General features: G+C 39.2%; 1 protein-coding gene across 2 annotated transcripts in view; it reads right to left on the reverse strand.

The window, feature by feature from the left end:
- fstl5 (follistatin like 5) overlaps positions 1-6,341 on the reverse strand; it is a 117,184-nt gene extending 110,843 nt beyond the window's left edge. For both annotated transcript variants that reach the window (XM_039649087.2, XM_089134980.1), the window contains exon 1: positions 5,923-6,341. In XM_039649087.2, the coding sequence (XP_039505021.2) occupies positions 5,923-5,945 (23 nt within the window). In that variant the 5' untranslated portion in view covers positions 5,946-6,341. The remainder of the gene's footprint in view (positions 1-5,922) is intronic.
- Positions 6,342-13,002: the final 6,661 nt, after the last annotated feature.

Raw genomic sequence — 13,002 nt, forward strand, 5'->3', positions numbered from 1 at the left:
CTCATGTTGTTCCAACCCCGTAAGACCTTCGTTCATCTTCGGAACACAAATGAAGATATTTAAGATATTAAGATCGCTCCTGCATACAGTCCGTAGGCTTCTTGAGGGACTGGCTCTTGCCGTCCCCGAAAAGTCATAAAAGACATCGTTAAAATAGTCCAAGTGACTACAGGGGCTCAATCTTAAGTTTATCAAACGACGAGAACACTTTTGTGCGCAAAAAAACAAAAATAACGACTTTATTTCAACTATTGGTTTATTTCTCCCTCTGCGCGAGTCAGGTAACTAGTTTAATAGCGTAAGCTTCTGTTATTGTACGTCACACGCATCACACACACATGACCAGCGTCGGCCAATAGTGAGCCTACGTGTGACGTAGCGCAACGCACACTACGTTAACGGACTATAGGCTTATGGAGAAGGAAGTGAATAGTTGAAATAAAGTCGTTATTTTTGTTGTTTTTTTGCGCACAAAAGTGTTCTCGTCGTTTGATAAACTTAAGATTGAGCCCCTGTAGTCACTTGGACTATTTTAACGATGTCTTCAATTACTTTTCGAGGACAGCAGGAGCCAGTCCCTCAAGAAGCCTATGGACTGTATGCAGGAGCGATTTTAATATCCTAAATATCTTAATTTGTGTTCCGAAGATGAACGAAGGTCTTACGGGGTTGGAACAACATGAGGGTGAGTAAATACTGACAGAATTTTCATTTTTGGGTGAACTAACCCTTTAATTACTGCAAGTGACAGAAAAATATGTTTAAATTAATAGAACCATACCAGGCTCTTACAAAGCATCTGTATTCCATGATAAATATTCTGCAAGTAACAGTGCAATTTAAAGAAATGTATTTTATTCATAGTCTGAGTCAGTGTCATTATCACATTGTGACCTACAGTACAACGAAGCATCCTGATCTTCTAGTTTAGTTTGTCATGACATGGCTGGGCTGCTTAGCATTTCTCCCTGGGTAATCTGGACCCATTAATTGTGGTGCACACACACAACCTTAGCAGCCAGAAGGGGTGAGCGACATGTTTCGTTATGTGACAGGTACACCGCGTTCTTGAGCTGTCCCTGTGTTTTGGGACAGATGCTACCATATGAAACTGGCACCTGTATCTATTATAATGTGACAGCTCAGGAAGGCAGCTCAGACTGTCATACATAGGCTCTGTGTATCCCACAACACACACACACAAACAGAGAGAGAGAGTGAGAGCGAAATACACATAAAACACAGGCAGAGTCCAAGAGAATATGACCTCACTGACCAGAGTTTAAAAACCAGTCCTCCTTCACAAGACTGGTCCTTTGTCTGTGCGCAGACATGCTCCAGAGCTCACACCTAGAGCAATGTGGGCACAACACACACACACACACTGCATCAGCAGGATCAGCCAGCCAACACACCAATCTAGGAACAAGCCTGAGAACAAGCTGAAAATATCCTGACAATTTCCATATGCGAGTTCAAATCACTTTTCCAAGCTTGACTTTGTTCTTTAATCTATTCAACTTCAAAACGGTGGATGCACAATCTAATTAATTCCTCCAAAGCCAGATCCAGTATGTTGTGACTATGCCCTGTCAAACCCAAATCTTCCCTATCAAGCACAATTCAAGTTGGTTATACAGATTTGCCTAGCCTGGTTAAAACCAGACCATTCTCAGTTGTAACTGAGATATGATCTGGTAAAGCATTTCCAGACGCGCGGGTAGACGTTTGCAGAGCGGCAGCCGGTGGAGAAACATCTGAATGTTGTTCTTCACTCGGTTTTTAACAAAAAGGAAACGTTCAAATCGCTTAAAATCAGACGCGATGGCTGATTCGAGCGAGTGATGTTCGACGGCGGCGTCCATCTTTGTAATGTAGGCTACAAAATCTGCTTCAAAATCCCAGCGCTGTCATCATCGTGTAAAGCCCCCCCCCCCCCAACGTTTCTAATTGGTTCCCCGATTTTTGACAGATTGGAAATGGTTTTGAATGAGCTCTTTGCCGGACTAACTTTCAGAGCAAATCTAAATTTGCCGGAAGTTGTCTGGGTTTTCCCAGGCTAAGATTTGCCATAACTCAACATTGAAAGTTGATGGAGACGATCGCCCTATAGATTTTAAACTGGGTTCCATAACTTCGATCAAAACTTAACAGAAATCCAACAAAGTTGCCCTAAACCCAAAGTTCACACTTCTAGATGGATACATCGAGCAAATCAGAAAAGCCTTTTGTGAGCTCAGTCTTTGAGACAGCTCTATGTCCACTGAGCAGTGAACTGTGTTATTCGCTGGTCACGGAGGATTGCACTGACCTGTCCAATCTGTGGGCAGTGTCAGGATTCATTAGCGCAACAGTAGAACTCACTCAGGTCTGTGATGAACATATCTATGGACTGGGGAATCTACAGACACCAGGAACAAAAGTTTGCTCGGCACATGCATCTCAGCGGCATTGTGTGAAAATAATGCTGCTGTTTTCTTTGGATGTGTATCTCGGGGTGATGCTATGCACGTCGAGCCTGAAAAGGCAAGGCAGTCATTTGAGGAGATTAATTATTGAAAGCAATTAGAGTGTTTGTATTGCCCCTCTTCATTTTTTTTTTTTTTTGTATCGTGTGAGTGCAGTGCCTTTCAGGGCAGTAAACAACTGCAAATCTCAGACTACTATTATACTCACACAATAACGATTCCAAGAGTTGTGATGAAGGCTGAAAATGAGAAAAGCAGGACGACGATTATGGTGATGATGATGATGATGATGATGAAGACGCAGCTATGGCTGACAATGTTGCTGATGATGATAAAGAGGAGAGTGATGATGGAAATGCAAAACAAGGCTGTTGATTAATGCCTCATGCTGATCCATTACTGGCATGCATGTTAAAGGGACAGTTCACCTATAAAAGTAAAAATTCTGCCATCACTTACTAACCTTCAAGAGGCCCTATTTTAACAATCTAAGTGCATACCTCTGCGCAATGATAAAATGTGCATGCAGACCACCTATGGGACAATCCAGATTCCATCATATTTTACATTGTAATCCTTTTATTGTTTAACATTTGGCTAGTTTGTGTGCTGCTGCTGCGTCTGTAATAAGCAGTGGACGCACATTGTGGATCGCGCACATTACTAATACACTGTTTAAATAAAGAAATTACTGCACCATTGACTTTAGACCAGGTTTTTGTTGGTCAAAGGCACAGTCTATTTAACACACCTCGTTTTCAGACCAGCATGGGCGCACGCATAGGTGCGAATACATTTGCTATTTAAACAATGTGGCATAGGACGTGAAAATGATAACATCGTTGGGCTGAAATTAGCAAAAAACGCTTGTGTTCTGTTATAACAAAAAATAAGATATTTTAAAGAATGCTGAGGTCCAAATATTTTATGGACAAAAACATTTAGCAAAACCTTCTCAAGAAAGTCATTCAGGTTTGGAACAACATGAGGGTGATGTTTTCATTTCTAGGTAAACTGTCCCTTTAAATAGTTTCCTGTTTCAGATGATACATCCGAAGCCCTCCCATCTCGCATGCAAAACCACTCTCATTGGTAAGGTGCCGACATTTATTTTCACTGTGAGCAGCATTTCTCACATCAGTGCACAGCATTACAGCAGCTTAGCTGCTGCTGAAACATTTATAATAATTGGGTGAAACTCTTAAAGTGGAGAGTTGGAGAAAAGTGAGAGGGTGAGGTCTTGCTACAGAATGAGGATGGGGAATGTGGTCTCCTGTACACGATCGAGTACGCAGGATGCTTGCAGTGATTTTCCCTTCTGCTGACGTAAATTGATATATTTCCAATGAATGTTTTTTTTCCCCCTCACAGATTTTCTTACAGTTTTTTTAGGGACATGGCCTACTCAGTGCTCTTTAATATGTGTTTGTCAGATCTGAGGCTTCATTCTTTTGTCTATGTGTGCGAGTATGCATGTTTGCATCTTGTGGGAGAAGGAAATGTTTGTTGTTCCTCTCGCTTTCTGCACAGTGTGAGTTCCCTAGTGCCTTTGTCTTCAATGCATCCTTTGCTACTAAGCGCTATAGGAAAAGTGCCAGGATTGCACCTATACTTGTTTAATGGAGAATTTGGTGTGCATTAGAATCACTCCAGCAGAAAAGCAATGGGAGCTCATACTGACCCTTACTGAATTCTCATACATTAACTATGAGCCTCATCAGTCATACGCTGAGAAGGGGGTGCCGTGCATTTCCACCCACCTTTCTGTTTTTACTCTCTTCTGTGATTTTTTATAATCTAAAGTCAAGTTTAGCATTTATACCTTTCACTTTATAAATAAACTGGAGTAAAACAGTGTACAGAAAGCACTGGCTCCACAAAGCTTACAAGAGCAAATATCAATGCTTGACTGCGAATTCAAGGACAAAATCAAAATATTCCTTGCAAAGCCAAACCAACAGGCAATAACAAAACTGGAGAGCACTTGAGAATATGGCACAGTCTAAATGGTGACAACTTAGCTTCAAATCTAACTAAACTGTTGTCTCTTGAGCTGTTGTTGTCTAATGTTGCAGCAATACATAGATACTATTTTAAAATGACACCTGCAACCAACTTTGAAGAAGACAAGAACTATTGATCGATAACCTGTTTCGATTAAAAAAATAGGCAATTTAAAAAAAAAAAAATCTATATCTACCTTGTGAACATGGTGATACATATCTTACAGTGTTTAACCCATTTAGACCCAGTGTCCATTCTAATGGACATCATATTCAAATGTTTTTGAAAGTTTTGCTTATGTCATTTGATGCCAACCAAATTATCAGGGTTATTAGATGCTGCTAATGTGATCTATGAGTGCCATATAACACAATCTGAACAACAATATTTACAAGGATTTTGAATTCATTTATAATCTACATAAAGTTTATTGTAGTATCTCAAGTGCAAACCACAACAATTTGGATGTTGATTAGAATGGGCATTATATATAACTGTAAAAATGATAATGTACTGATTTGTCATAATTTATGGCTGCATCCAAATAAAATATGGTCATCTGTGTAACATAATTCGAGTCTGAACACGTATAAAACGTTTGAACCGTTTACACAAGTATTAAATCCTTGCTGTTTTCAAACAATCGAATTATGTCACAAGCTACGTTAAGCAGGTCTTTGTTCGCAGCATCATCCTGCTGTCAAGTTATAACAGTTAAACAACTTAAAAAGCGTCTGGAGAGCCCTGCTCTATTGCGATGCGCCCCTTCGATGATTTTAAACGCAAGAACACGTCCGGAATGAACGGCTCCGTATAATTACACACTACAGATACCAATTTGTCGCCCGTCTCAAGCCAGCCACGTCAATTACCAGCGATCGCCATACACACACACGCCAGATTGAATCTGCACGAGGCAAACAAGAGTCTAATCCCCAGCGCGCACGGTGTCACTCAAGGATTTGCGTGCTAAGAAAAACAACTTGCTAAGTACCCCGCGGCTAAATTAATCGGCCACGAGCTTTGCCCAGGGTCCCTTACGATCGCTTAACATTTACTTTATTCATTTGAGGAATATCGCAGCACCGTTTGAGGGAGCATGACATCGGATCGACCGATGAGTGAACTTAAAGCGTCCCCGATAACGGCTGCTGGAAAAAGCTCGTCTAACTTCATCACCCTCCATCAAGCACAGCTACTGGCATTCAGTCAGTTATGCCCGCTACGTACGTTGAATGTCACTGCACAATATGCTAAATTATTCACACTCCACAGCGAAAGTGGTTTCCACAGTGCCTCTCTATAAAATCCCTTTGAAAAACAGCACACCAGTCCAAAACGAAGCACGTAATAGTGAGAGCGTCTAAATCACTATCAAATTCATCCGTGCTGTATCCACGGACCTGAGGCTTGATCTTAAATCACAACAGGATATGCATAGAAAACATACCTGTGAATCCAACTACAAGTCATCCAGAAAGATATTTCCGATAGAGTTTTGAGCAATAATGTTGACTGCGAAGTAAATCCAATCCCGTTTTGGTTTTGCTGTAAAGCGTCCTCGGAGTTAGTGCATTTCCTCCAACTGTCGGTTGACGTGAAAATCCTGGTTTCAGCACCTCCTGGAGTGGACAGCTCCACAGAAAGCGGCTTCACCTCGCGCTTCTGGTCTCGAGAGCCACACCAGCGCGAGCCTTTCACCTACTGGCTGCAAGCCCGACCAGATTTGCATACAATAATACAATCAGCCAATCAAAAGCTCAGCCGCAAAAACCGACGAGTGGAAACAGCCAGCCTGCTTGTCTGAGCTCATCCGTTTAGATGAATTGTCCTTGACAAAGATGAACAGAGTTTGTGTGCAGGCTGTCCTGTCCTGTCCTGTCCTCTCCCTTCCATACGGGGCATTTGCGTGTGCTAGATTGATTTATATTGTAGTCAGTACATGTAAATGATTAGATCCACATCCAGCATTGATTTGTGACCTTTGAAAAAGGTGGGGAAAAAAATATTAACAACTGCCCATGTTATTAAATCATATTTGAATTGTTAAATTGGTTTGTTACTGTAAAATGCAATAACATCATACATAAGGTACAATGAAAAGCAACATACATTACACTAAAATAATATATAAACATACAAAAAACACTCTCATGTACAGTACATACCTGCGTAATCATAAAATATAAATATCATTTTTAAATGAAACCAGCTACACTGTAAAATCTAACATTGTTCTTACTTAGATTTTTTTGTTAACTTTACTTAATGTCCAATAATTTGTTGAACTTACTTAAAATTTATTAGTACCTGTAATCTGTACTATGCCTTAGTAACTCAGAAAAACCTTAAACATTACTTGACTGGTTTGACACACACACACACACACACACACACACACACAATATATATATATATATATATATTATAATTTTTTAATGATTTAATTAATTGACCCTTACAATTTATTTTTTATTTTTTATTTTTTTTTGCAGTCTCTTGTAAGTATAACCCCAATAACGATGGCAAATTAAATTGTAATGGTAAAATAAACTTTGCCAAAAATAGAAAAACAAAGCAATTAATTTATTCATGCCACAATGCACTCTGGGAGACGCTTCCTCAGATCACAGACAAAAAGTTAAATGTTAAAAGTTAAAAGTTAAACTTAAATGGATTAAGTATGCAATTAAGTTATGTTTACTTAATGAAATTAAGGCAACGATTTTGCATAATAAAATTAAGTAAACTGAACAAATTGGTTTTTACAGTCCAGCTCCAGGACCATGACTGAGAACCATACGATATATAGTGTTGCTCAGCGACACTTTCACTCAGGATTCCACCCATGTTCTGTACTCACATCTTCACATCTGCTGGGACTCTAATATCTTTTTCAAGTATCTCTATGATTTCTACACTCATCAGTTCATCATGCTGTCAAAAATTATGTGCCTCAGAGGGGCTTTGTCGAGCGAACACGCCATAAAAATCTGTCACTTATTTCACTCACTGGATTAGAGTAAAGTAAACTATTCTGCATTTCCACTCAACAAATCAGCAATCTTCTCTTTTGATAAATTGCTATTCTGTCTATCTCTGTAGTGCTATTGGACACAAAATATTAACACAAACGCCTCAGCCATCACATCTATTACACTATGGTGTACCATTTACACTTCGCAGACCTCATGTTAGGTGCAGCCAGTTGACATGGAAAAAGTTATTATGTTTGTGACTGTACATTGGAGTACATATCAATCAGACAATGTATCCAACTGGGCTCCAAAAGGAACAATGACTCACAAGCTACCTTACACAGACAATGAGAGAGGGTTTCTGAGGGCAACTACTATGGAGGGTAGAGAGCCAAATATCTCTGCCGACTATTGGAAGAGCTCCAAAAACAGAGGGCTTGCAGAGCGAGAGAGCATCTTTATATAATTGTTTTCACTACAGACCCACTTAGCTGTCTAAAAACACCTACTGTAAAAATGACGGAGAGAGAGCTGCAAAGACAAAGCCCATATGGCTCAAGCTGATAGGCTGAGGAAACAGTACTCACGCAATAAAGCTGATAAAAGCACTCACAGAATCAGAGTGATGCAGACAGAGGGGTGCTGTGTATGGATTTAACCACCCATATTACCGAAGAAGCTAATTGCATTTGTACAGTATCTGAACTGTAACCGGCGTGTTATAAAATAAAAATTACTGCAAGGGGTGAAAAATTATTCAGTCTTTTACCTTAAAACGCATGACCTGAAGAGTTCATGTATGCATAAAGGGAGTCAAAATGACCCGTACTGGATATTTAAGAATTGAATTTTGTTAAAATAATTTTGTCAACTTGTTTTACCAACCCTAACCTAAAATAGTTAGTTGACATGAATGTCTAAAAGGCACTATTGAAATACAGTTTAACCCATGACTCAATAAAATGTATTATTATTATTGACAAAAATGTTACCTTTGTGAGTCAAAATTCCCCTGACAATTCCTACATTTTGACCCCCATTGTGATGACTGATACAAAATATGTTATCTTCACTGAAAAAAATACCATGTAGGTTCAGTTTTTTCCTCTTTACGCATGTGATGGTTAACTGCTTCATTAAAACACCTTTCTTTTTTAGTAACTTCAATACCTCTGATCTATAAATATCCAGGTGTTTAATTACATTTTAAACCGAGTTTTGTTCTGAACAGTGCATATCCATGAAGCGATGCTTTAAATTACATCAGCCTGTGACTTTCCAGGTTTTCACTTTGCCCTCTCTCACCCAACCTGAGAAACATAACAGGTTTAACAACAAGTGACATGATGTCACCTCTAGCCTAACCCCTTCAGGATCAGTAAGTCACCAAAGCAAAATAATTATCAAGAGACACCATTGCAGTCAACAGCAGCAATTATTCAGGTGTAACCTAGGAGACAGGACAGGTAATTAGACCTGGAGGAGTACTGTGGTTTTAAATCAGGCAAAAAGGAACAGCGAGAACAGTGAAATATCGATGTTAGGTGTTGTATGATGCACAGCAGATTCTATTTGATTTATATTTATGCATTTGGCAAATACTGAGATGCAACAATATTGACAGGCAGTACATACATACATACATAAAAGGTTCGCCCAGTCAGTCCGAATGCAATAATATAATGTCCTAGGCCTAGGCCTTTTGTTTGGGCCATGTGCTTGTGTTGTCTCATTACTTAACCCCATCGCCTTGTTATTATTATCTAGTCTGCATCACCTGTTCTCTTCATTAGTTTCTCCCTATTTTATCCCCTTGTGTTTGCTGTCCTGTGTCGGTTCATTGTGATTCCTACCTGAGTGTTATCTTACCTTGTCAAGCCTTGCGAGTATCCTGGCAAGAGTATTTGTCTATAGAGTACTGATTCTTTATTTGCTGTTTGTTTATCATCTACTGTAGTTACTTGTCAGGTCATAGTCTAGTTCACTCACTTACCCTGTCCATGTTTTGCCTCCTCGTGGGTTTTGTTGTCCTGTTTTCGTCCATAAATAATGTTTTCGTGTGCCAAGCATCCTGTCTTTCATCTTAAAGATCATAACACCATCCTATAAGTCAGATACATGTTATTTCATGTATCAAGCTCCATTTATAAATGCATAAATACATCTAGTAAATATTACTATTATATAAATAATAATAATGGAGCACAATTCATTTCTCTTAATATAATTTGTATCCCCAGGAAAAGGACAGATTATGGCCATAAGTTAAAAATCTCTCCATAATCCTGTTTAAGGGACACTGCTCGGAAGCTGACCCACTTCAGAGAGAGAGAGAGAGAGAGAGAGAGAGAGAGAGAGAGAGAGAGAGAGAGAGAGAGCCAAGTCTACAGCGCTCTCAGGCTTTACCGCAAGACTTTCAACATTCACAGTAAAGCCAAGTTCTAGCCATTAACACCCATAAGACAGTTCTCCACGGCCCCCAGCAGTTTACTTATTCTACCCATGAGTCCCTAGTGCTGCAAAATCAGAGCATGTTCAATAGCTTTAGCTTTCTGTAGACATCTCTAACTGCTGATAATAATGTACATCTAATAATGTAAACATGTGCTGAATTTAATTTACACTGAAGTCTAATTCAGCCAACGTGTATGAATTGCTAACTTCTCGTTGAAATGAAATGTGCAACCGCTGCGAGCCATAAATTGTAGAACAGGTGGAGATGACCTGCTGATTCTCACATGGCAATCGCACTTTAGGAGAGCATGCTGAGATCATTCAGCAGCGTACTCGGAAATCACAGACAGTTTGTTTCATGTAGATTTAATGGCTAGATGCAAGGCTATTTTTGCCCTTTTAAAAATGTTACACCAGCATGACTGTAAAACACTTTTGTAATTGACTTCTGTAAAGCTACACTGTGGAACTCTTAGCTAAAAACACATAGTTCTTTCAAAAATATACGTGCTCATTAATGTATATTTACTTCGTTCAAGTAATAAAGTATTCTCGTGAGTGTATAATATGCCATTGAAAATACATACGGGTAAGGGGTTCTAATGTCGGTCGCCATGTTGCCCCTCCATCTTGAAAGTACATTAGCCAAAGAGGGACATACCCGTTAATTCAAGCTTCGCCTTTCGCGTTTACGTTTGAATTAACAATCAAGGACGAGGTCGAACTGGAAGCCATGCTAATCTTGGACTACATTGGCCACTGTAGGAGTTAAAACGAAATCGGAAAACTAGTATGCACTGGATGGTTATATACCTTTTCACCGCTAGATGGGGGTAAAAATCACACAGTGTAGCTTTAAGAGTTTTTGTGGTATATAACACTGTTTCTCAGTCCTTTTAGTTATATGTACCTATAGGGTATACCCAATCCAGAAATAGGTTGCTCTAGTTGGTGTGAAAATGAACTCTTATGATGGGTACACACTGCACTATTCAAGCCCTGATTACTTGCTGTCAGTTTTGCAGAAATCGCAGTCAAATTCGTGCTTGTTCATGTAAGTGGCAATTGTGTAGAGTGAATGAACAAAGATGCAATCTGAGAGAAGCGCAGATGTGTGGCTGATGCCTATGAAATATTTAGCATGCTAAATATCTGGACCAGTCTACAGTGTAATGATGTTGCCTATGATGGTATCGTTACCGCGGTAGAAAATGCCACCTCAGATTTGTTTTATTCTGTGTATACTGCCACACAATTAAGTGGGCGTGGTTAACTCGCGTGCAGCGTGCGTGAGACTGAGACACTGAGATTGCATGGAGAAAGCAGGTCAAGAGGATCCACAAAGGAATTATAATTCGTATACGGTATTTCAGAATTTTGTAAACAATAGGCACCGAGATACTTCCGGGTGGCAGAACGCGAGCAGCTTCTACTGACTAACTGAAGAGATCCAGCCGGTAACAGTTACATAGTTAAACACATTGTTGTTGATCAAAGTTGAATCGATGATGAAAACGTCTTGTGTTTGGGGTTGCGCTGGCAGATTTACAGCAAAAGGTGTAGGGGTTGTATCGATTTCTTGAGGGTGAGGAGATTATAGCGGGTGAACGTTGTGTCGTCAAACGTAGGAAATCTTAATGATGTCCTAAATTATATGATTCATCCAATGTTTACATTTCTGCTGCCAACCCCTTCAACTCTGCTTCGTGTATTCTCAAAACGGTCCATCTACAAAACCATTCTATCATCAGACTATCATTCGAGACTAATATTAGTAAACTTGTCTCTTTTGAAGATCAGACTCCAGTCAGTGATTACCAGTCACTGCCTGAAGAAAAAGAGGGCTGCCCACTCTCATGCATTGACCGTGAGACTCACGCAATTGTCACTTTTCACATGCTCTCACACGCCACACATCCATTTCTTCAAACAACTTACCGAAATGTATATTCCTCATATGTAATATCGACCAATCAGTGTTTTTCAACCACGCACACAGGTTAATATAACATTTACCTCAGGTAAGCCATCTTAGCCCATGGCCACAGGTAAACCATGATAGGCTATAGCACGTTATTTTGGCACGTCAAAAATGAGCTAGAGAGTATTTTACTAATTTTGTGTAGGCCTACTATGACATATTTATTATATTTTTTACTTATATCATTAAAAACAGTTGTTATTATGATAAACATGAAAAAGAAAACAAAGCAAGAAAGAAATATATCAGGACGTGTGGTGTTAAATGTGTTACTTATCACCTTTGATTGTAACCAAGAGCCTGCAGCAGCAGAAGTAAAGAGTGTGAGCTAATGAGCAGTTTGATGCTGGCAAAACTTAACATGTGCAATTGCAAATTAATACTGACAGAACGGAAATACTGTGAGTCCTCTCTGTGTCCTTCAATCTCACAGCCTTATGATGAAGTGAAACTCAAACCTTTGTAGCTACAGAACCAAACAAAAAAAGCCCTTAACATCAGTCACCTCTTGGCCATGTTATAATGGATCATTGGCATGAGGAGTGGGTTAGGCTACAGCAAACCTCCATCCATTTTCACCTTAAATCAGACATGACTTGCAGCACAAGTCCACTCATGAAACCACAAAGCAGAAACGAAAACTAATGTTTAAACATTTATACTTTTAATTGTTCATTTTGTGCTGGTCGGCGACGCATTACGTAATAACGTTGGAAACGTTTTATTATTTTTTTAATAACAATAAATTAATACAAAGATGTCAGTTCAGATCAATTTTATAGCACATTTAAAAACAATCGTAATTGACCAAAGTGCTTCACAAGATCCAACACAAGATCTTAAAACTGAATTATTACACAAACCATAGCACTCAAAGTACAAAAAAAATAAATAAAAAAAAATCAGACAATTTTGGAGGAGAAAACAGGAAAAAATGAGATGGAATTTTTCACCCAATTCCCTGCCTTTTGAAATGGAGTACACAGACAAATAACTTATTTGGAGGACGTGACACGTCAACGTCGTTACGTAATGCATGGCATGTCACAGACCAGCACAAGACGAACAATTGTGGTTAAAAAGTGTATAAATGTTTTCATTTATTTATTTATTTGTT

The sequence above is a fragment of the Pimephales promelas genome, chromosome 9, assembly GCF_988280905.1.
Source record: "Pimephales promelas chromosome 9, fPimPro1.hap1.1, whole genome shotgun sequence".
Taxonomy (NCBI): Eukaryota; Metazoa; Chordata; class Actinopteri; order Cypriniformes; family Leuciscidae; genus Pimephales; species Pimephales promelas.